The sequence below is a fragment of the Psammomys obesus genome, unplaced genomic scaffold (assembly GCF_907164565.1).
Source record: "Psammomys obesus unplaced genomic scaffold, mPsaObe1.curated_primary_1811, whole genome shotgun sequence".
NCBI classification, from domain to species: Eukaryota; Metazoa; Chordata; class Mammalia; order Rodentia; family Muridae; genus Psammomys; species Psammomys obesus.
This window is the reverse complement of record NW_026587216.1, coordinates 31,656,928-31,681,857: the sequence shown is the minus strand read 5'-3', so window position 1 is coordinate 31,681,857 and position 24,930 is coordinate 31,656,928. Positions and strand designations below refer to the sequence as shown.

General features: G+C 38.2%; 1 protein-coding gene across 4 annotated transcripts in view; it reads left to right on the top strand.

Annotated features, from left to right (window-relative positions):
- Positions 1-24,930, top strand: part of St18 (ST18 C2H2C-type zinc finger transcription factor) — a 133,377-nt gene that overhangs the window by 18,064 nt on the left and 90,383 nt on the right. For 2 of the 4 annotated variants that reach the window (XM_055603514.1, XM_055603515.1), the window contains exons 2-3: positions 4,301-4,342; positions 21,565-21,619. In XM_055603514.1, the coding sequence (XP_055459489.1) occupies positions 21,565-21,619 (55 nt within the window). In that variant the 5' untranslated portion in view covers positions 4,301-4,342. Of the gene's footprint in view, positions 1-4,300; positions 4,343-5,168; positions 5,219-21,562; positions 21,620-24,930 lie in introns of those variants that run through there. The other 2 variants (XM_055603516.1, XM_055603517.1) reach the window with 2 other exon arrangements.

Here is a 24,930-nt window from a genome sequence, read left to right as displayed (position 1 = left end):
AGTCTGAATGTATACCTTTATGCTCATCACTTTTGCAGCATGCTCTGGGAGTTTGCATGTTTTATCTGTAAATATTTAATTTGTTGATTTAATATAGTATTTTCTTAAAATATATACCACAGAGGCAGTGGCCTTCCCCCGGAGTCCCCTTATCTAATTAATTAGTAGGCTGATCCTCATTCAGATGACATCAGTCTCACAGGACACTTCCTCTTGGAGGGAGGTGGAGATGCTCATCCCTGTACACAGGAGTTTCCAGTCTGAGAAGAGCAGGTGGGGCTGGAAGAGGGCAGGTGAGGTGGGTGGGATGGGGGAAAGGAAGAGTTAAAGATATGAAAGGAAGCTTTTCTAGTTAACTAAAGCAAGGTGTTATTTTCATGAACATTCTTGCCAACTTAGAAAACAAGTCATACAAATTAGGTCTTTAAGAGCAGGGATTCTATAGTTTGGAGATATTTTACTTCTGCATATGTCTTTTCAAAACTTTCATGTAATAGAAAACCCAGAAAAATTAAGCAGCTGCATATTGCTTATTTTGGAGATGGGCTAGAAGGGGAAATAGCCAAAGGTAGAATGTCTCTGTAGAGTAGGTGAATAACTGATAAATATTTGCTGTGGTGTAGCTATGTTAACCAGCTTAATTCAACAATTCCATTTCGTACACAGAATGTGTATAATTCTAATTTATCAATATATAATGAGATAATTTTTAAAAAATAAACGAAGAAGCTTTCCTCAGTATCTACCAGCACTAACCATGCTGATTCAGCAAAGGTTCATTAGTTGGTGATGCAATTGGATAAATGACACAACCAGCATGAACTGAACTGGACTGACCTCTGAGCCATCCCATGAAACAGCAAATCTCAAATGACCTCAATTATATAATCAGATTTATTATAACTCTTAAAAGCCATATAAGTATGGGCAAAGTTAGGATTCCTTTGCACTCTCAGCCCATGCCATTTTTTATCTGCCTTCAACATTTGTGGGATTATGAAAACACATTGCATTAATTATCTTTTAAGATCTGGGTTTCCATAGTTCTGAAGAATTTTATTCTTGCACCTCCTTTTTCAGAAAAAAAAAATATGGCCAAAATATGTTCATTTGTGTTTTCTCTCAAACTGTATAACTTGATGTTTGTACTAAATCAGCAGTAAGTGAATTCAGCACCTGTATTTCAAAGATCTTTATTTGTATGTCTCCTTGATTTGTACGGCAGGATTATCTTCCCTATCAGAGTGGCAGAACTTTTATGCCTGTCATGTGCAGAGGACTTGAGCTTTGACTGGCTTCTCTTCTCCAGGAGAATAGGTGCTGAAAGAAGATTTTAGTGTATAAGTTACTGGCTTACCTAAAAAATGCAATTCTGTACCCAGAGCATTTATTACACATTCAGAGAATTCATTATTTGTGATAGTATTGTCCTCTTATATTTATATGGGATTGACATTGTCCATTTTTTTTTTTCTGTGGGGCAGCAGAACCAAATAACTCAGAAGGAACATTGATACCTTTAGAACCTTTATCATTTGCTTACTGAACCCACAAGCATGGAGCCCTATTCTCTGAGCTTATATATAAGTGCTGATATATAAAGTTCATGCCCAGGGAAATCTTCCCTGTCCTGGAGAGATCAGTGCTAAAGCCCCTGTCTTTTGTTTAGTGATAGTCTGCTGTTTTGAGAGCTACTCTCCATTTCCTTAATAAAAACACCAGGGAAATATTTCATTCTAATTTCTCTCATTACTCCTCTCTTTCTAACAGTGTTACAAAATACCCTGGTCAGGGCTCTGACAGTGTGCTATCTACATGAAGAACAATTCAAATATTATATATATATAGTAGATGAAAAACAGTTTTTGTTCCATCCTCCAAGAAATCTGTAGTATAATGTGTTTTTCAAAATAGAAGTAATCAATGCAGAACAATTCTCATGTGAGCGCGTATCAGAAATATACTGTGCCATTTAAAAGAATTTACTAGGCTTCTTACTCTGAATGTCTCAAGGAATTTGTATCATTGCTTGACATTTTAATTTGTCTTATTTCATAATTTCTAATTAATTTATTCCCATATTTTATTTGCTTTTTGAAAAACAATTAAAATATTAATTATTAATTAAAATTTAAATATTGCGCAAAGTCTTCGATTTGGGCTTCATCTGAAGGTAAGAGCAAGTTCAATAATCTATAAAGTGTTTTTCAGAATGTGCTTCAATGTTGGGACAGAACATTCAGTTTTTATCTGCTGGTTTCTATCATGAGGTATTAATGCTAGAGCAAACAAATGGCTCGGAAATAAAGAGGACCTGCTTGTCTGTTCCATGTGGGCATTTGTTAGCTTTTGAGTTTTCGGACTCTTTGGTGAGTTTAGTAATGAGTAGTTAAAGCAGTGGTTCACAAAGTGCAGTCTCCAATGTTCAGCATTAGCATCATCCAAGGACTTGTTAGAAATACAGATTCTCAGGTCAGGTCCCCCTCTGTAACTGGAATCAGTTCTCTGGGCTGAATCAAGCTTCTACATAACTCTGGTGCAGGCTAACACTTAAGAACCTCTGCTCCATTACTCTGCTACTAGTGTAGCCTCTGAACTAACAGGAACACCTGGAGTTGTGTGAGCTCTTTGTGATGTCATGCCAGACCTTGCAGTGTTCATATGAGATCCTGCCTATTAACAAGACACCCAGCTAGTCTCTAGTTGTTAGAAAGTCCAAGAGTCACTGGCCTAAGAGTTTGGGAGTTCGAGCCTGGAACTTTCCAGCAGAACAGGGGCTTTTATTCCGAGACATTTGGGATATGTTGAAATAGAGCTGCATGCTACTTTACTGTTAGGCTAGCCCCTCAGCTACCTCTGGATTTAAAAGGCAAAAGAGATTTATAATCTGTTCAAATTATGTAAACTGTTCAAATTCTATAAAGGCACATTGTGTCCACATCACATGATGGAAAGAGAAGTCATTTAGTTAAAAGAGCTGTAATATCGGTAGTCAATCATCTATAGGATGTAGGCATATGTATACATAGATTAACATATATATGTATGTGCATAGTGTGTGTGTGTGTGTGTGTTCTGTCTAGCAATTATATAGTATCAAAAAATGATCTTGACACAGACCAAGACATAATTTTCAAGTTTCTTAATTTTGGAATTTACTTTGCAGTCACAAAGCTTTATGAGGCATCCTTTTCTCTTAATCTCTTTTCTACTGTTGAATATAATTTTCAGTAACAAAACTATCTTAAAGAAATCTTTTTAAAAGTGAAGGAAGCTGTAAAAATCAGAGCTTATTTGTCTTTCATTGCACTGGGGTTTTGCCACACTATGGTACTACAGAGCAAGTGGCACAAAGATTTTGAGGGAATCAGTGAAGTTCACCTCCTTCCAAGGCTTTTACTGTTATATGTCTATCAGTGATGAACTCTGTTTCCAGGGAGAAAAGTCATTGATCAAATAAAGCCTTATTTGTCAAAAATAATTTTATCTGGGAAACATAAGAGCAGTAAAGGATTTTTAAAAAAAACAACCTTTGAAATCTTTACAGCACCCCCCTATGTAAATAGGCCTGTCACTCCTGTGTTTGTCCACAGCTCCAGCTCCAGATGAACCAGGGTAGTGTGTGGTGCAGGAACAGCTGACTCATTAGTAGAGAGCAGTGAAAGGTAATTAACCCTGGGAAAAGTACAGCTGCCATGCGGGCTGTTCCTTTCTGTAGGATCTGATTAGAAATTAGTGTTAAACCACTGATTCTTTTTTTAAAAGACTATCGTTGATAATTCATTTTCCCTCTCAGGTGTGTTCCTATAAAAGGTTCTCAACAGTACTTATGTACAAAGGTCTCACATATAAACAATGTTTCTCTTAATGGTGGACACCTGTTTTTCTTGTTGTAGGATAGTCTTTAAAATAATATGTCTGGTTATTGAATGTGATACTTCCCAGGCTCGTATTCTGATACTCAGTTTGCGTACTATGCCAAAGCACTGGTTCTCAACCTTCCTAATGCTGTAACCCTTTAACACATTTTCTTACGTGTGGTGACCCCAAATAATAAATTCTTTGCGTTGCTACATCATAACTCTAATTTTACTACTGTTGTTGATTTGTAATGTAAATAATTTTGAAAATAGAGGTTTGCCAAAGGAGACAAGACCTACAGCTTGAGAATTACTGTTCTATAGGATTGCTTTATGTAGTAAACTGTACATAACTGTATATAAACTGTATATAATTACTTTTTAATTAAAGTTTCTCTTTTCTTCTTTCCATATTTTCTCTGATGATGCCTCCCCCTTAGCAATGACAACTCTTCGGTTCAAATTCAATAGCTGCTAGGAAGGTAAGTGATGCCTATTTAAAAGTAAAATTTCCCTTCAAAATACCTCTTCAACTTCACTGTCCTTACAAAATATATGGGAAGTTAAAACTTGATTTTAACTTGAACCAATAAAGATTGGTATTTATTAATACTGGCACCGAGATTTGAGGCATCACATGTATGATAATGAGGAGCTCTAGTACTAAAATATTAAGAATTCATGTAGGTGACTTGAGATGGTGGCTTGTAGGACAGTCGCCTCCCTTTCACCCAAAGAAGTGCCTGAAGCTAGTGAATGTGTTACCTTGCAAAACAAAAGGGATATGAGTCAGTTAAGAACTTTGAGATGGTAAGAAAAATCCTGGCCTGCAGAGAAAGAGCCAGCTTCCCATGGTTCTTATGAAACGGGCAGTAGAACAACTCAGGGAGCTAGAGTTGAAGAGGGGTTCAATCCAATCACCCTTGCCAGCTTTGAAGATAAAGGGGGGCATAGTCAAGGAAAGCATCAACCTACAGAGGCAGGAATAACTCTTAGTGTCATACAGCAGCTCCATTTTGTCAAGGATAAGGAACTGTACTCTGTCAAGGAAGGTGAGTAAGGAAATAGATAAGTGTAGCTTGTAGTGATTTTACACTGATGAGACCATAAAAATGAGGTATCCCAGAAGCAGAAAGATACACATGGTATATACTCACTTATAAGTGGATATCGGCCAAATAATATGGGATAAACATACTAAAAATCTATACTCCTAAAAAAGGTAAACAATAAGGAAGACCCTAGGAAAGATGCTCAATCCTCATTCAGAATGACAAACGTGATAGACATCGGAAGCAGGAGAAGACACGGAACAGGACAGGAGCCTACCACAGAGGGCCTCTGAAAGACTCATTGAGGTATCAAAGCAGAGGCTGAGACTCATAGCCAAACTTTGGGCAGAATGCAGAGAATCTTATGAAAGAAGGGGGAGATAGAAAGACCTGGAGGGGACAGGAGCTCCAAAGGAGAACAACAGAGCCAAAAAAAAAACCTGAGCCCCGGGGATCCTGAAAAAAAAATGATACCCTAACCAAGGACAATGCATGGAAAGGACCTAAACCCCATATGTAGCCCATAGAGTCAGTTTCCAAGTGGGGTCCCTAGTCAGAGGAGCAGGGGCTTTCTCTGGCATGAACTCAGTAGCAGGCTCTCTGATCACCTCCCCCTGTGGGGAGCAGCCTTACCAGGCCACAGAGGAAGACAATGCAACCAGTCCAGATGAGACCTGATAGGCTAGGGTCAGATGGAAGGGGAGGAGGACCTCCCCTATCAGTGCACTAGGGGAGGGACATAGGGGGAGAAAGGGGAGGGAGGGTGGGATCGGAAGGAGACAAGGGAGGGAGCCATAGCCAAGTTACAAATTGAATAAATTGTAATAAATGATAGTAACAAAAAAATAAGCTCTCTGTACTACATGGACAAGGCCTTATTTAAAACATCCATCCAACATTTAAAACAAAATTATTTAGAAAGTATATTTAAATGATTTTTTCATGTTTGACTAAAAGACAGACATGTTTTTACTTATATTTCATAAATCAAACTTACTACTATTATTCTTATGTTATATATATAAAATTTTGTTTTCTCCATACTCAGAAAGCTGGCTTTAATCAAAGTCTGAGTATAGTTGTCTAAATCTCCACCCTTTTTTGTATTTTATATTCAAAATCTTCCAAGTTCTTCTAATCTTGCTTGGAAAAAAAAGCATATCATTCTTTCAAATATTGTATACCTGTAAAATTATTGAAATTAATTGTAATATAAAGATTTCTTTCAATCTAAAAAAATATCCTGGGACCTCCACAACTGTAACATATTCATAGGTCTGTTCTTTAAAGCAGTTTAGTTTATGAATATTTGTTAAAGAAATAATAGAAAAGTAATAGAATAAGCCAACCAATAGGTAGGAGATATTTACAGCTAGTAATATAACTCCCAGGAAGACTATTCTGTCTCTAAATGAAGCAAGTTTTTGAAAGGCCAATATTGATAGTCTAAGCTTATTTATTTGGTGATGTAAGTGATAATTATTGGTACTTGGTGACTATATCTTCCATTTTGTTACACTTCTCTCTTTCAAAAAATGCTACATATCTTATTTCTGTAAATGCAGTAGTTGTTTTCCTGAAAAAACAAAGGAATGCTTGTGTTGTTGACTTCTTCAGTGAGCCTGAGTGAACATGAGGTAGGGTAAGATAATGGAGTATCAGAGAAGGCAGCAACCCAGGTCTCTGCTGCACAAGTTCAGCTCATACAAGCAAGCAGAGGCTGCTGTGTCAACAACTTGTCATCTACGTGATAGGAAGCTGCTAGTGATCCTACTTGACTGCCCTGACTTTGTATGTAAATTGGTAATATGGAATTCCTATATCCATGTCAGGATGATGAAGGGATATTGAGAAGCTCAGTGCATAGGCACTGCGTGTTTCCTGATAAGACTCCAGTAAAGAACGAGAGACATTTGGCTAGTAAATTCTATCTCCTTTCACTGTTGATAAAATTGCTAGGCATGTTTTATCTTTCTTCCTGGATATGATTAGTTTCATTTTTCTCTGTACTATCAAACTCAGTTTTGAGTATGTGGCCATATGTCCACTTAAAGTAAAATGTAGTTGCCCAATGGTTAGGACCTGCTGGCAAATTTTGAATGAGAAAAAGGAGACCCTAAGAATGCGGTTCTCATAGAGCTTAAATGGGTCAGCAGCCTTCCTAGACAAGTCATTTCCTCAAATCTGGCTAACTGTATTTCATTTCAAATTTGGCTTATTTCTCAAGAAGAAACAATTTAAAGTTATGTAATTTTTCATGTAAATGAAGTAAAAGTTGATGTTAGGGTTAAAAATATGGCATAGATCTGTCACAATTCACACATTGATTTCTTTGCATTGGAAAAACATTTTAGCACACAGGAAGAAAAGAATTCTGGGTAGGGTAGCTCAGAACTCCGACCCTAGTACTTGTGACTCTGTGGTCCTCTGGGATATACAGCAAGACATTTTCTCACAGCAAACAAGTACACCCTTTAGCTGGCTGAGCAACCAAAGTGACTAAACCTATAGCATACCAGATGTGAGTGCCTGGAATTTATTTAAATCAATTAGTAAGCTATAATCTCAAGAATCTGAAAAGGATTATTTTAGGCTTATTTCCTCAGGAATATATTGAACACTTACCATAGCCATAAAATTGTTTCTAGGGGACACATGTCTCCTTCCATGACCTACCCAAGCCTAAGTAAAAGCAAAAAGACATGAGGAAGGAGATTGCAAGGCAGAACCTAACCATCAGAAATGAGCAGGCCATCAAAATTCTCTTGGGAGTACAGGATTCTGGGGGATGCTGTCAATCATGATTCGGGCATATTTTACAGTTCTCATCCTGAAGGGAGAAGTTTTTTGGAAAGTTACAAATAAAATAAAAAAATTGAAGACATTTTATTTCAGCTAATTTCACCTACTGTCTTTAACCCTTGTGCAACTGTATGAAAATATAGATTTAATGCATTGACCAAACCAGTTTGTCTATTAACAACCTTTCAGTTGGTCTTTGAGAACATTTTGCTTTTTATGTAGGGTTCTCTAAATGTCTCAGGAATTACAGTCATCTAGAACATGTCTGGGCTGCACTCATATCCACTGGTTTTTGTGTCCCCTTCTTTCTTAGGATGGTCCACGTCATATTGGGATTCTTGGCTTGCTGATTTGTACTGTTGAAGACAAGAGTTGTGACTTAAATATCTTTCTATACCCATTATTTCTTATGGGGCAATATGTATACTGCTGCCTAGAAACTGTATATTGAACCATTATTATTTTAGAAGAAAGATACATGAAAATAATCTATATTAAAGATTCTAGTTTACAATAATTATACAAGTCTAAGAATTATTTTTCAAAATCCATTAACTCATTGGCATCAACCAAGAGTCATGCCATTTTTTTTTTAAACTTCAGGAGGTTCTCCGATTTTATTTTCATCATTAGACAATGAAGACAAATGGCTATAGCTTTTAACCTTAATTCATATTTAAATAGTATTAAGAACATGTTAATGAAAACCAAACAGTTACAATTGATAAAAAAAAAAATATATATCAGGCTTGTTGAAAATACTCTAAAGGTCCTCTTGAAGGTAGTAAGAAAAGTACAGAATGTCCAAGGATATCAAAAATACTTTGTGATCATGTATACAATAAAATAGCCTAAAGAGAGAAAATTCTCTTTGCATAATGAAAAGCCTTGTTTTTTTTTTTTTAATCAACAAGTGTTCTTTGAACTCCATTAAAAGTGTTTTGACATTATAAGGATGTTTAGTATAGATTTACTCAAAATAGCACATTTAGTTGTAACACAAGCTTTGAGTGGTTAGTGTAATAAAACATGGTTTCCATGGTTACCACAGGAGAACAGAGAATAACTTTTATTTCTTTGGAAGCCAGGAAGGGGCTGTAAAGAAAAGATTAAACAAACAGATCCAGGCAGGTTCATAATTTATGGCTTTACACCTGATTGGCTTTTTTTTTTTAAAGAAGAAACTTGATATTATAAGAAATTAGAGTGTTCCTACTAAAATCTAAGGTGCCACATTAAGAAATATCAACCTTCCTGTTTCCTGGGCATTTCAAACCCAATCCTGAGTCAGAGGGAAGACTGGATTAGCAGGCAGCTCTGTCAGATACATTTTTGACCATGGTTCTTTGCTGATAAACCATGTCATAAACAAGTTGGTTAAAAGCTGCCTGATGAAGGTAGTAACTCATTGCCTGTGGCAGATCAGGGGCCATGGGCAACTTTATTATTCATAATCAGATGTATCCTGTTGGAATGCCTTACAGAAGGGAATTTGAAATCCATCCTAGTGAAGGTGTCTCCAGTGCTGGCCTCATTATTTTTTCTGCTGGAATTAAGGTGTGTTCTTCTGGAGGTCACTGCCACACTGTCCCCAGAAAAACCCAAGGAGTTTTTCTGTTGAGACACAGAATGATATGGTTTCTAGACTCTCAACATTCAGCTCACCAGTCTTTAAAGCAGTTGTGATTAACAGGAGTTTTGCAAAGTTTCTATGTAGTTACAAGGACAGTTTCAATCTTATGTCATTTTTTTGCATTAGCAATGATTATGCTTTTACCACAAAAATGCATTTGTTTTAAAGGTAACAATACCGACTGAGAGAAGAGCTTATGTTTCATCTATATTTATCAGCATTCACTGTACATTTGTGTCTTCATTACCAGGAAATATTAAGGGACATTGTGCCATCTATTCCTGTTTACAGTTTATTATGCAGAGATAGGAAACACTTAGCATGTAAAATGAATGTAGAAATTATTCCTGGATAGAAACACGGACATTTCCCACTCGTTGGCTCTTTCTCCTCCATCACCGGATCAGAGTGTAATTGTCAGTAATCAGGCCTGCTTGCTGCTGATAAAACCACTCTGAATGCTAGCAGCCTTCTTTGTGTGATGACTCAATTATTCCAGAAGTGCCTCATCAAATCTGCCCCATCAGCTGGGCTAATAAATAAGGAGAAGAAACTGGCCCCCCAAAGCAAATTATAAATCCATTTGCATTAACCATTTCACTGGTCCATGATCTAGGCAGAAATAAGCATGGCAGATTGTGTTAAGCTTATTTGAATATGTTTATAATGTTTACAGCATGCAACTTTTTTCCCACAAGGTGTTGGAATTATCAGTCATGAATGGCATCTAAATGCAGTTATGTTAATTACCACATGGCTTTAAGTATCTTTGAGGGCTATTTTGTTGCTTAAATCAGGTAAAAGTTAAATCATCTTGAAGAAATGGAGGTCTTATATAAGGTATTGAAATTGCTTCAGAGTTTAAGGAGAAGAGATTCTTTATTTTTAAAGGGATTGGAAAGACAAATATCAATACTACAATACTTACTAGTATAAATATAATCACTTTGTCTGAGTGACAGTGGAAGCCAGAGTTATTTCAGCCCACTATGTGATTTCAGCCTCTGTGCAAAAATGGCCTGTTCTGAAAGCAAATCAAAGTTGTTGTAGAACTACTAGAACTACTTGCACTGAAGATTTCCTGAAATATTCTGTAGGACAAAGATTCAAAAGCTGGGCCAATAAAAATCAACTAAATCCCTCACTGGTAACTAGTACATTGGTTGATTTTACTTTATTCTTTTTAAATGACCAACTTACTGAAGTTTGGTTTATATTTGAGCTTCGTGATAAGTCAGGGAAGCATAAAGTATTAAAAGTGACTTGGAGAGGGGCTTGGGAGAAGATGATGGAGGGAGGGTGGGATAAAGAGGGAGGGAGGGGGCTACAGCTGGGATACAAAGTGAATAAACTATAATTAATATAAAAAATAAAATAAAAATATAAAATAAAATATATTTAAAAAGTGAATGATGAAAAGCAATTGAACAAGTAAGATAGAAACCTATTGAATATCCAGTAAGTTAAAATTGGAAACATCCTCCCTAAAACTAAATGATCCCCGTGTCTCCCTCTGCAGTAGGACCTATTTTCCCTGTGGAATGTGCCAGGCTTGCAGAAGCTCCTTATCCGACTCCCACTATGATCAGACATCTGACTGTGGACCGGTTGTAAAGTAAAGCTTATGGACAACAAGAAGCACTTTTATTTGCCTAAAAATATTAAATTAAACTCATACTTACATTCATTTGTTCCAGAAAACAAACAGTATTATCAAATACCAACCTGGAGAGCTCAGCAGAAGAAATTTATTTTCAACGACATAAATATTATGTGGCAATAGACTCACAAAAATCTGATGCATCATCCTCTAAATAGAGATTGTGTGCTTAATGGGGAAAAAAAACTACTCTAAAGTTTATTGACTAGAATTCAAAGAGAGAGAGAGGAATTGTGAGAAATAAAATGACAAATGGAACCTGAAGAATCCCTTTGTATTTGCAGCTAGCCATTAGAATGTTATATATACATATGTTTGGTAATATGAGATATTAAAAATGCAATTATTTATGTTTATATGATATAATAGTATACCATCATTATAGCTATAATGTAAACAATATACTGATTAATATAAAATATATCTTGAAGTTTAGAACTGCAAGGAACTTGTATTATCATTCCAAAGAACAGAGAAGTGAAAGATAATCCCTTTTCATCATTCTAGATAGTGAATAATTTATGAAGATGTTAGATGGTGGAACAGTGGATGAGATAGTAGACCTGTTAAAAATTGTTAAAACAAGACCTCAAATAGTAGTAATACAAAAGAAAATATGCACTGAGTGGTGATGCCTGCCTTTAGTTCCAGTACTTGGAAGGCAGAGGCAGGCAGATCTCTTTGAGTTTGAGGCCAACCTGGTCTACAGATCAAGTTCTAGGACAGCCATGGTTACACAGAGAAACCTTAACTTGGAAAAAAAAGAAAAGAAAAAAATATGCTTACATTTTTATGTGTACTTATTAAGGAAATAAATCCAAGTGGTCTTTGGAGACTATTTGAACTTTCTGACAAGATTGTTGGCCTTGCCCTTACTTTCTAGACAGAACAGGCTGATTTCACTGGTAGACAAGCCCAAGAACATTGGCAGTGATGTGACCTTGTATTGGTTACTCCACACTGATGGTGGTGGCGAGGTCATGTAAATTCAAACACATTTGGCAGCGATGTTGATTTCATGCTATACCAAACTGATGGTGGTTCTGAGGTCATGCTAGCACACATCGATGGTATTGTTGATTTAATGTTATGCCACATGGATAGTGATGGTGAGGTCATATTAGTTATATCACATTGGCAGAAGGTGCTGAGTTAGGTTAGACCAGAAGTTGTGCATGGTACACACATTACTTGACAGATTCATTTGCTCCTTCACCAAACTTTTCACCTTACATTTAGTTTGAAAGATTCAATAAATATTAGTTCCTCTAGAACTATAAGTAAAGCTATGATTCTCTGATTGGGGGACACAGTTGACATACTGATCATAACACTTAGTCCATTCATCTATAAAAACAAAATACAATCTCCAATGTTCCAATGTTGGATGTTTTAGAAAACATCCAACATAATGCAACATAGGCTTGAACAGAAATGTCTTTTTCAAAAGCAGGTACTCGTCCGTGAAGCAGTTACTAAGGACTGACATCCTCTAATTATGTCCAAAAGAGGAAGTCAGCAAATGGAGTACTTGGTGAGGACTTTGCGGAGCCAAGACATCTGAGCAGCTGAGTCATTAATTAGAAATACACTGTGCAGCCTGTTGGGCTGCCGCACCTTGCTTGCCATGTAATCCCACCCTTTAAGGTTGCTGTTTCAGGAGAGTAGAGACTTCTGTGAACGTGAGTGTTCGCTGGCAGGTAGAGGTAGAACTGCAGTCCTCCTTAGTGCCTGGTGAGACATCCAGGCCTGACTGTCTTAACAATGTGCATTCCCTGGGGGCTGTTACGCATTTAAGTTGGGAAAAAGCTGTTTTGGATTTGTTTTGTTTTAAAGAATATTCAAAACAGCTAAAGAATGATAAACGATATTTTTAAAAACCTAAGAAATGACATTTAATAAAAGTGAGGTGTCTTTTGTCATATTGCACATGTAGGAAAAGAGGAACCCAGGTTGCAGTGGGAGATTCCTGTTTGATTAGATTACATTGGGCTTCCAGTGAGGAGCTGGAGCTGTAGTTTCAGAGTGAGGCCCTGCTTCCTTGTGTGCTTCACAGGGCTTCCACATCCTGGGCCTTTGCATGTCAAATCATATTCCTAAACTTATCTGTTCTCAGCACCCTCTGCGCACTTCTCAAGCAGATCTCAGCTGTGCAGCCTCCATTCTAGTCTCCGGGGAGGGAAGCCACAGCAGATGGGGTTAGGGCAGAGGGCTGACGCATCTGACAGCAAACGGCTAGGCTGCTGAGTAGAAGCTGTGAGCGTCAGGAAGCTCCTTCTCCCAGGAGACCCAACTAACCACTGAAGAAAGTTGAAAATGAGCCCTTTGAGAAACGCTATTAAAAGTAGTAAAAAATTGCGATTGTGCAGATGACGTGCTGCTGTGTGCTTATTCGGATGCTAATGAGTTTGACATTAGGGAAGTCAGAGGCTTTACAGCTACTCCCTTATGTGATTCAGTTCTTTATTGGCAATCTTTGAGAAAATAAATGGAAAATGTATTGCTAATAAATACATAACACGATAGGGCATTAGACAGAAAGCCATTACTTTCAGGATTTAGAAAGAGCTTTGTTCACCAGTGTGACTGCTTCCAGGATCTTTTGTTTTATGTTGGTGTGTGGTAGACAAAGGGAACTAGGCAGGTGGAAAGCTCCGAACTGTTTCTGAACCGAGAGTGTAGCAAAATGAGCCAAAACCATTTTTTTTTTTAACTTTCAATCAAACACAAAATAAGAATTCCCTAGCTGTGGTACTACTCAAAGCTTGCAAGGAACAGGCATATATGGCTCAGAGGCCACTACTTCAGTACACTGCCCAAGGTAAAAGGCCAGCAACGGAAATCTCCGGCAAGGAAGGTCAGTAGCTTGTGCATTAAAACCTCAGGACTGCAATGCAAACATTTAACCATGGCCATGTGTGCAAGTGGCGTTGGTATAGCAGGGCCCTCTCTAGGATGCTGAGTGCACTACGCTGACCCTCAGTGGCTCTCTGCTCCCCGCCCCCCCCACTCCACCCCAGAATCAAATAGAGGGGATATAACCTTGTGCATTGTGACTTGATGGCAAAGCAAACCTGACCCTGGCTGTTTCCTTGAAAAGCAAACTAAAACACTGACCATAGGACTGACAGCTTCTGCCGGCCTCTTTCAGAACAGCTCCAACTAGCACAGAGCACACCCTGTCTTTTGGAGCTTCTTCGCTGGAGCTCATTGCAAATCATGCCCCAAGGTTTTCTTCTCCACAGCTCATAGTAACAGTAACAGTAATAGTGGGACTGGGGATATAGCGCGGGGTAAAGTGCTTGCCTGCCGTGCATAAGCGCCTGGCTTCAATCGCTAATGCCACAGAAATGAATTATAAAATTATTAATATTAATGCAATTTGTATTTTAACGGTTGCATTCTGTTTATAATGTGACCAACCAAATTACAGGTGAAAGGTGCCAGCATATCCTCTGTTGTTCACTAAAGTTCATTTAAAGAAGCATTTTTTTTTTCTTATGCGGCCTGTTATGCTTTCTTTCTTTTACTTTTCTCTCACTAGGATGAATTTCCAGATTTTCTACTAAATTGAACAAAAATTCTGAGGGTCGGAGCCAAGCAGTTTGCATATAGGTTACCTGTAGAAAGAGTGATGTGGTCTCATTTTTATTATTAAAAATTAGAATATATGAAAGAAAACTAATTCAATCAAAAACTTGATACAAAGGCTTTCCTGATCAGCAGCGGTCACCTGTGGACTTGTTTTGAAACTCATTGTTGCTGCTGAGTTTAGAATGGTGACTTTTTTCAGTATAACAGCCAATTCATTGGTTTAGACTGCTCAGCAGTTGACATCTTCTGAGGTTACAAGCCTTTGCCTATCTAGTTACTGATATCTGCTCTCACAGAAAGGTTCATGATTAAAATAGTTGTTAAAATCTAATGTGATTAGTTAGGTTAGAGATACTTTAGAAACATAATCTTAAAAGTTTTCCAGATAGGCCGGGTACAGTAACGCACACCTGTAATCCCAGCACTCAGGGAGACAGAGGCAGGCAGATCTCTGTGATTTCAAGGCCAGCCTAGTATACAGACTGAGTCCAGGGCAGCCAAAGCCACACAGAGAAACTCTGTCTCGAGCAAATAAAGTATTCCAGGTGACTTTCAGGGCTAGTTCCTACAAACATTGAAAAGGGGATTTTGATTGTCCTTGAGAAAAGGTCTGAAAGGATTACTTTCTAAAACTTGTATATTTTAAGCAGACGATTTTAAAAGTATGAATAAGGAAAAGTGTCAAAGGTCTTTTATATGTTACTTGTCCTAAGTTATATTTAAATGAGGCATATTTCCAAAATACACAAAACTTCGAAAACATGAAGCTTGCAGCACCCCTCCCCCACACACCATGTCATAAAGCTGTGACTGAGGCCATGGTACAGCAACTAATAGAAATCTTTGGCATACACGTGTTACCTGTGGGAATAATAGAACTATTTGCTGCAGACATTTGGCAAAAGGATGCAAACATATGGCTTTGGTTTACATTCACCATTGCCAGGTGTGAAAGTTTCTGGACAGACTGGAGAACAGTGGCGGCAACTCAAAATCAGAGAAACAATGTAACTAGAGTCTCTAACGTTTTCCAGTGTTGTTTCGGGTCTAAGCTCTTTTGTCTTGCTGTGAAATTCGTAGGGACTATAGAAAATTTTCTTTAAAAGTTATTTCACCCTTGAATAGTGTGCATGAATGTGGTCCCCAGATAGAGCTTTTGTCCAAAGAACTGTACTTACTTTCCTAGCAGGCCAAATCTGCTTCCTCCTTCAGGTTTGGTGTTTTGCTGTTTGTAGGGGAATTAAGAAGGGCTAAGGGAGAAAAGATGAATCATAATTCTGAACAGCATATGCCACTCAACCCCTCAACCTTTTATACAGAATCAAAGGGCATATAGTAATATGTGTGTAGATATGAAGAACTAGAATAGGGGCCTTAAATAAGTGAGAATTAGAAAAACACGGATAAATGTCACCGTGGGGAGCTGTAAGAAAGCATTTTGTTTAAGTTTACATTTTAAAAAGTTGACACTTTGAACATGCTTCTAGTTTCCCCGAGAAACCAGGAAATGTATATTAAAAAAAAAAAAAAAACAACAACAAAAACTAGACGGTAAGGAGGGTAAGAACTGAGAAAAAGTCAAATACTCTAGCCCAGCATTTCTCATCATAAGTCAGAGTTTTCCTGTATTTACTATCAGAGCTCATTTGTTCATAACTTTTTATATATAAAGTAGACATCTAGGCCACCATTTTAATCTGACTCATAGGTATGTTTAGAACAGGCTAGCATCATTAAAAGAAAGGACACTTAATACTGGGCTCCTTGTCCTGAAGCTGGACAAATTTTATTTTGATAGACTGACATCATCTAGTCTTTTCATTTTCTTGAGTCCCAGGGCTTTTCCAGTTGCCTAGGTTTCTCTTTTTTATTTTTCTAAATTTCACTTCTGAAAAGGAAATATCCACTGGGGATACACAGTATCTCACAGAGAGGATCCCAGGACCTTCCTGTACAGCACTGCAGTTTCTCCATTTTGCCATAAATTTCTCAGGATTGAAAGAACACCTTATGAGCTATTCCTATAGGTCAGAAGAAAGGCACTTGCTTAGTTAATGCAAGGCCCTGAGTTCAATCCCCAGTACCACAGTAAATAAACAAATCAGAGAGGACATCTCACAATAAAAGTGTAATATATTCCATAATATAATATAGTAAAATATTGCTATTCCAAACATGTCAAAAGGAACACAATGAGCCCTGATTAAGAAGTAAGAAGTCAAAAGAAATTCAGACACAGCTTAATTGATAAAAATGCTTTTTGTACAAGTATGAGGATCTGAGTTTGCTCCCCAGTACCCATGTGAAAATCCAGGCATAGTGGTATGCACTTGTAAACCCAGTACTGAAGAGATGGAAGCAGGAAGGTGTGGGGCACGTGAACTGTGCCACCAGGGAAACCATCCTGGAGCCAGAGTGAAGTCAAGAGGTCAAGACATGTCTAAACCGCAAAAATCTCAATCTTGAGACTGGCAGGAGTAAGGCTCACTCCATTCCTATTCTGTGCCTTCATGGCCTGGTGCACATAGTCTTGCTACTCCAGCCTCCACCATTCTTGAGGTAGCCACATAGCTTGGCCACCAGGACAGGTCCAGCTAGCACCTGGAAGTACTCTCCCTGCAAATGAAGCATTCCCAACATCTCAGGCCCAGCCAATTGATGCACACTCACCCAAAAATCCCTCCCTGCTTCCCCAAGGTCTGTATAGCTCTTATGCCCCCCCCCGAAAGGGATCTTCATTGCTCTGAACCCAGCACCTGCATGCATCAGTGCTTGGATGCCCTGAAGGGAAGAAGCAGGCCCTGGTGCCAGAACAACAGAAAGGTCCCTAGAACTCACTATCCTGCCAGTCTTTCTGGAGCCCCAGGTCTCTGTCTTACAAAATAAGGTGGATAGCCACTTAGGAATGACATGCAAGGTTGACTTCTGACCTTTACATGCACGTATGTGCATGTATATTCCCACATTCATGTTATGAAACAACTCCTCCCCAAAAAACAGAACACACAAATAAAAACCTTTAAAAGAAGGGAAATGAACATTGCATATATGGGAAGAATTCCTCAAATCAAAAGTCCTGTTTTAGGTAGCAATCAATACAATGTTAACTGTGTAAGAGTTTTCAGAAATTACCTCAAAAATTGTTACCATGACTTTCCCACATGTTAGGAACCTGAAATTTCCCAAAGACTCTAGGAATCTGTTATAGGATTGAGATATGTGTTTGTGTGTGTGTGTGTTGAAGAAAAAAGGCAAGCGAGATTGAGCTTATGAATTCTACATGGTGTTCCTTGAACCTTGCCTTCAGAAGACAGCCTAGGTCTTCCTTTCATCCCCAAAGTAGGTATAAGTCTGTTTTTTATTTTTGCCTTTGATAACATAAGTGCCAATAAGAAAAGATGGTCAAGTACAATAGCTAGGAAGTGATTCATACATCTCTGTATAGGTCTGGAAGTAAAGAGGCATTGTCCAAAAGGCAACTAAATAAATTTCATTCTGTGGTTATTTTTCTTCTTCGTTGTGTATCGCCTTATTTCTACTCCTGATTCCTGTATAGCCGTTATGAAATGTTGTTTGTTAACAGTCTTCATTTCAATAATGTTTTTCCCACTTGTCGTTTGTTCTTATATTTGCTCAACTTTCCAGAAGACTACACCAGGAAGCCTTTTGCCAAAGTTAGATTGGGAGCATGAACTACCTTTTTTCTTTTTGCCATAATACTCTTCTTAGTTTGTTAGTTAGTTAGTTAGCTAGTTAGTTTGTTGAAACACGGTCTTGCTGTGTGGCCAACATGGAACCTTCTATGTAAATAAGTCTGGCTGACCTCAAACTTACAAGGTCTAGCTGTCTCTTCCTTCCATACACTAGGATTAAAGGTGTGTACCACCATGTGTGGCAAATTCATTTCAACATAGTTTCAGATCAAGAAAAAGTGCAGTGCTAAATTAGAAGAACTCCTTGTAGGCATCTTAGAAGTATCTTCTATATTCTCTGCATAAATAATAAAGTGAGGTATACAAAAGGTATACAAAATCCACAGGACAGGTTTTTAAAAATAAATTTCTGTTTTGAAAAAAATTCATAACTTTTACAATATTAACTGCAATGTTTTGAAAAACATTTTATTGTCTAAGCAGAAAGACAACAAATCTCACTTGCCAGGAGGCAAAAAATAGTTTCTAAGAATTGTGGTTTTTAAGATTGCATTACATGTTATTTAGATCATTTTGCCTGAATCATGTAACAATCGTGTGCTTCCTTGATATTTCATGAGGAATTGGAAAAGATGGGAACTCTTCCACTACACATCTTCAGACGCGCACAGAGCAATGGTCTCTGCACCTTGAATGGGCATGACTGGAGCAAGACACCCACTTTAGTAAGAGGTTTGACTATAGAAAAACTACCCATGTTCTTTTGCAGTTTATCAACGCACATGGAAGTAATCCAAACAAAGCATATTTAGAAGTTCCTTCTCTCATATATAAAGTTCTAGAGAGAAAGAACTCTCTCTCTCTCTCCCTCTCTCTCTGTGAGTGTGTGTGTGTATGTATGTATGTATATGTGTGTTCATAGTGCTTCCTACTACTGAGCTTGCCATGATTCAATAAGATCTGGTTTTGAATTAGAATGGAGGAGGAAAGACATGTCACAGATGTTAAATCTCCCCAGCAAAAAGAAATGCTCATGTATTTTAGGTTTCTGATAGTATTGCTCCCCACATGACAGACACTGAATGTACCACTATTATTCAGGATAAAGGAGAAAATGACAGTGACATGAGCAGCCTTTAAATTATAGCCTTGTTCCATTGCATGCCTATGGCTCAGTCCACAAGTTCAGTTTCAAAACCTACTGTGACACCAAAGAAAAGAACAATAGTGCGATAAAATACAGTTGTGAGGTGAGATTCCAAGACCAGTCAAGGGATGTTAATTCCCCTTCAGGTGGTATTAGTGAAGAGATGGATATGTAGGGTGACTACAGCCCAGACCCATGCTGACTCCTCAAAGCGCCTATAAAGAAGACTGTATTTTAGTATATTTCTGAAACTTCTGTGTATGCCTTCTGGAACTCTTAGCAGTCTGTCTTTCAGTATTGGTAAACAAAACAAAAACAACAACAACAACAAAAAAAAAAGTCATGGAGTTCAACCAATGGAGGTATTTTTTTCAGAGTGGCCAGGGAAAGTTAATAGTACCTGTGTTGTAGAATAATAATAGCCTTGCACCATGTGAATACTTGCTCATGGGAGTAGCTTCCTCAGAAATATGTGATGTGTTTCATCACGTTAACCCTCACATGCTACTGATCTCTCTTAATCTAGTTATTTGTGAGGCACACAGAGCTGCGTTTGCATGAGCTGAGCCACTTTATATGCAGCAGAGATCCTCCGGGAGGAGGGGATTTCACAACGCAGTACATGCCGTCCTGAGTAAACCGAGCCCTTTTAATCCTAGGCAGTATCACATCTGTCATAAACTCATATGGCCTCAAAAGAAAGAAAATCAACAGGAAAAAAAATACCTCTGTTTTATTGTTGTTTTCTCTTATTGTGTACTCTTAAAATATTTATAACAATGAACCATTTTATTTAGACTAAAGTGGCTGCTGTTCAGCCAAAGCCATGAACACTTTTTGTTTGCTAATTTAAAAAGCAGTTCAACGATTGGTGTGGTGTTTATTATGAAGCAATGACAAAAGAGTTCTGGTGGGTTTAATAGTTTTAGCTTACGAGAGCTGTTGTTAATTTCATCTGTAGTGTTGCAGGTGAAAAAATGCACAATGGATAAATAGTCTATATTGGTTTAACTGAACATAATATATAGTGTGTTCTGGAGTTGTTTGTCTCAATAGACTATAGTAATCAAAAGTAATGAACCTATTATGTGCAGGACCTTGGAGAGCGTCGAATGGCAGTAAAAGTGTGGCACATAAAAGGTTTATTAAAGGAAATTAAAGTCCATCATTGCCACACCTGCTCCCCTATTATAAGTCCATGGCAGGTCAGTGCCTTCAATCACAACGTAGCCTCTGAGAGAGGGGCCTAGCCTCCATTACCATGGCAGTCACATTGCCACCGCACACGTCAGGATTTAAGGACTGGAGCCACAGAGCATCCCCGCTCCCTGTCTCTTATTTTTCCACAAGCAAAGTACCTTGTTGTTTATATTTAAGAATTCTAAAAATGTGCAGAAGTGAATTAAACTAAGAGGTTATTACTGGACTCTGGGAAAATGGATAGATGTCATGGGGTGAGAGTATATGAAAACAGAAGGCTTTCAAAGCCTGTATTCCTTAGATAATTTATTTGATTACATTTAAGACATTCAGTAATGATAGGAATTGATATTTCCATGCACCTTGCTTATATATTATGTTTCTTGTACATTTGAGTGATCTCATGGCTGTAGTTTTTCTAGAATTCAGAGAATAAATGTAGTTCCCTGTTGATAATTATAACTCCCAGTGGTATTTTGGAGAGGCAATACAAGGATTTGCCTTTGGGTTGCATTTTTACATAGGCAAATTGTTTTTCCTAACTTAGGAGGAGTTATAATCAGAAAGCATCTAGAAGGGTTGAGGCATTTTGAAATCAGTAAGTCAATCTGGATCTTTTGGCTTGATATTTGGGGATCTTCTCACTTTCATAACCACTGCTGATGAGATAACCCCTTTTCAGGTTTTGGAATTCTAGAAGCCTACAAACCATCAGCAAACACTTGTGGACAAGGCCATCTGCCGTCTTGCTGTTATCATCTCTGATTTCCAACATCCGTAGATATGTCTTTAAAATTAGTGGTACTTGAGAACAGTCAGCCAGATCCCATAGAGCCAAAAGGATATTCAGGAACATGGAAAGCTGAACATTTTCATAGTTATCTTCAGAATTTCTAATTACATGTTTTCATAGCTTGGTCTGTGTCAAAGTAATGATCTCAGTGCTTTGTGTTCATATTACAGATGGACGCAGAGGTTGAAGATAAAGCACTGCATACTCTCTCAAAAGGAACGGAAGGTGAGTTAGTGAGCAGGCTCCCTGACACTGTGCCTACCATACCATGAAAGATGGACGTGCCTATGTTTGTCCCTTGTGTGTAGTAAGAGTAAGTGAGGCAACCTTTGGGTAGCAGGAGTGATGATCGCTAGTGACTAGGAAAAAATCAGATTGTCCGTTTATTACCAAAGCTGGGTTTTATTTTTATGCTGTCTAGTTTAGTAGTCCCAATCTCTACTTAGTTCAAGTGAAACGATAACATTTGTTTTTTGGCTGTTTCTGCCGGGAGTTCCAGGCAGCTCCAGAAAGGAATGTTTGGAAGGTTCAACTTGTTGACTACTCCTCATTTTTTTGTAACCAACAGATGGTAATGTAATATTGAAATATAAACAGGCCCTTGATGATCCAAACAGCTGGAAAACAGGATTGACTGGCAATTATACCCCTCAAGGAAAATAACTTTTATTATAATTAGCTATATTTTGTGACCCTGAATTCTAAGTGGAAAACTAGTTTCACCATGGCTCTAAAAACATCCTGCAGACCTGTCCTCCACATTCTCTTCTAGTGTTTACACTAATGAGGGAGAGTTGAGGCACTGTATCCCTACCTTCTTGGGAGGATTTGGGATTTACAGTTGAGAGTGCTAGCTATGTGTTTACATATGTAGTCAGCATAGTTAATTCCTCTTTCAGAGCCCCAACCTTTTTTATTCAGTTAAGGATGAAATTTTTAGTTAAAATGTGTGAGGATGTTATTGACCATGTCATCCCAAAGTAATCCTGTCTATAGTATAAATTTTTTCTCTACTGAAATAGAACTTTTACCCTGTATTATTATTTAGGTTCAGTTTAAATGACTTTTGAAATAATCATATCTTGTATCTTTAAATTTGAAATAATATGTTTCTAGGGCATTCATTTTCATACAATAAACTTCTCAATGGATTATGTGCTTAAGAATAAGAGTCTCTTTTATTATTTAGAATAATCCCATGCTTGCCATATAGTATAAAATAACCATACTACCATTCACGGACCCAAAGAAGCTAAGTAACAAGGAGGGCCTAAGAGAAGATGTTTGAATCTCAATCAGAAGGGGAAATAGAATATACAGCAGAAGTGGTTGAAGAGAGGGAACAGGATAAAGAAGAGAATACTGAGGGAAATGAGGGTAGGGATCAGATCTGGGAAAAGTAGGGGCAGGAGGACAAGGGACTTACAGAGAAAAGACCACCCCTGGGTAGGGGTATCTCTTGAGACAAGCTGAAGGCTCCTGAGAGGATATGGGGGTGACTTTAGCTGAAACCCCTAGTAGCAGAGGTCATGGAGACTGAAGAGGGCACCCTCTAACCAAACAGGACTCCTAGGGGAGGGAGGGGAACACCAACCCACCCACAAAAACTTTGACGCAAAATTTATCCTGCCTACAAGATTTGCAGGGATAAAGATAGAGCAGACAATCCCCATCCCGAAAGGCAAAAAGGAAGGACATTAGAAGAAGAAGAAAACAGGAAACAATCTAGAAGCCTCCCACAGAGGGCCTCTGAAAGGCTCTGCCCTGCAGACTATCAAAGCAGACGCTGAGACTTATGGCCAAATGTTGGGCAGAGTGCTTGGAATCTTATGTAAGAAGTGGGAAATAGTAAGATCTGGAGAGGACAGGAACACCACAAGGAGAGCAACAGACCCAGAAAATTTGAACACAGGGAACTTCCCAGAGACTGATACCCCAACCAAGTACCAGGCATGGAGATAACCTAGAACCCCTGCACAGATGTAGCCCATGACAGTTTAGTGTCCAAGTGGGTTACATAGTAATGGGAAGAGGGACTGCCTCTGACATAATCTGATTGGCCTGCTCTTTGATCACCTCCCCCTGAGGGGGGAGCAGCCTTACCAGAGGATGACAATGCAGCCACTCCTGATGTGATCTGATAAGATCAGAAGGAAGGAGAGAAGAACCTCCCTTATCAGTGGACTTGGGGAGGGGTATGCGTGAAGAAGGGGGAGGGAGGGTGGTACCAGGAGGGGAGGAGGGAGGGACTCATGGGGGGATACAAAGTGAATAAAATATAATTAATAATAATAATAAAGAATGCTTAAAAAAAAAGATAGAGCAGAGATTGAGGGAATGTCCCACCAATGCCTGGCCCAACCTGAGACACACAAAAAGGGAAAGAGACAAACCATGCTTGTTCCAAATACCAATATTCCACAGATTAGACTGTGTGTCTCTTATTTTAATGTTCCAAAGCCTACCACTCCACCACTCCTTCAAGACGTGGGTCTTTTAATTTGCAATTATTTTTGGACTGTATTTTTTTCTTTTGGCAATGCACACGTAGCCTTAAATAGAGCCAACATGTTCTTTTAGAAGTGAGCTACTGTTTCTTGTGAGTAATTTTGAAAACCACCTGTTGTCCCCCTCCATATGCTGCTTATCCTTGTGTAGGCAGGTATTTACCAACATGAATTCCTTCAGTTCCCAGAGTTTCAGGCAGGAAGTCAAAGCTTTTTGAATAAGTCCCTTATTCTGAAAGGCTGTTGATACTAACAGTACCGAAGCTTGTTCTTATCTCCCATGTGTAGGAACTGTTTGGGAACAAGTCCAGGCGCTTGTTAGTGAAGCCTGCAGTTCTCTCTAAGAACTTTCTTTTTTAAATTTTTTAAAATTAATTTATTTTTTATTAATTACAATATATTCCTTTTGTTTCCCAGCTGTAGCCCCCTCCCTCATCCTCTCCCAATCCCACCCACCTTCCCATGCCCCTCCCCCAGTCCACTGATAGGGGCAGTCCTCCTCATCTGAGAACTTTCTTGCCGTCATTAAACATATATGCCCAAGGCTGTGGTGTAACCCATAGGTAGATGTTTGCATAGAATACATGACTCACTATAGCTATAAGCACCACAAAAAATAAATAAATAAAAGCAGTAATATTGGAATTCTTTTGAATAGTTCACCATTACAAAGAAAATCAAGTTTTTCTTGTTTCTAAATTTTTTTCAAAATACTTGTAATGTCAGGTCACTGGAGGGTCTAATCTACAAGAATCCAAAGCTAGACTGAGTCGGTTTGGGGGCCATATTGTCTTCCCTCTTATTTCCAAAAGCCCAGGGTGAAAAAAAAAACCCTAAAATCAAAAAACAAAAAACAAAAAAACCTCATTACATTCAGTGAGAAGCCAAGTGGGGTCTGTCCTAGCCAGGCACTAGTGTTATTGCTAGGCAGTTGGAAAGTTTTGGTCATACAGTTTTAAAAATAAACTCATTTGAGACTTTCCTTTCTTTCTTTCTTTCTTTCTTTCTTTCTTTCTTTCTTTCTTTCTT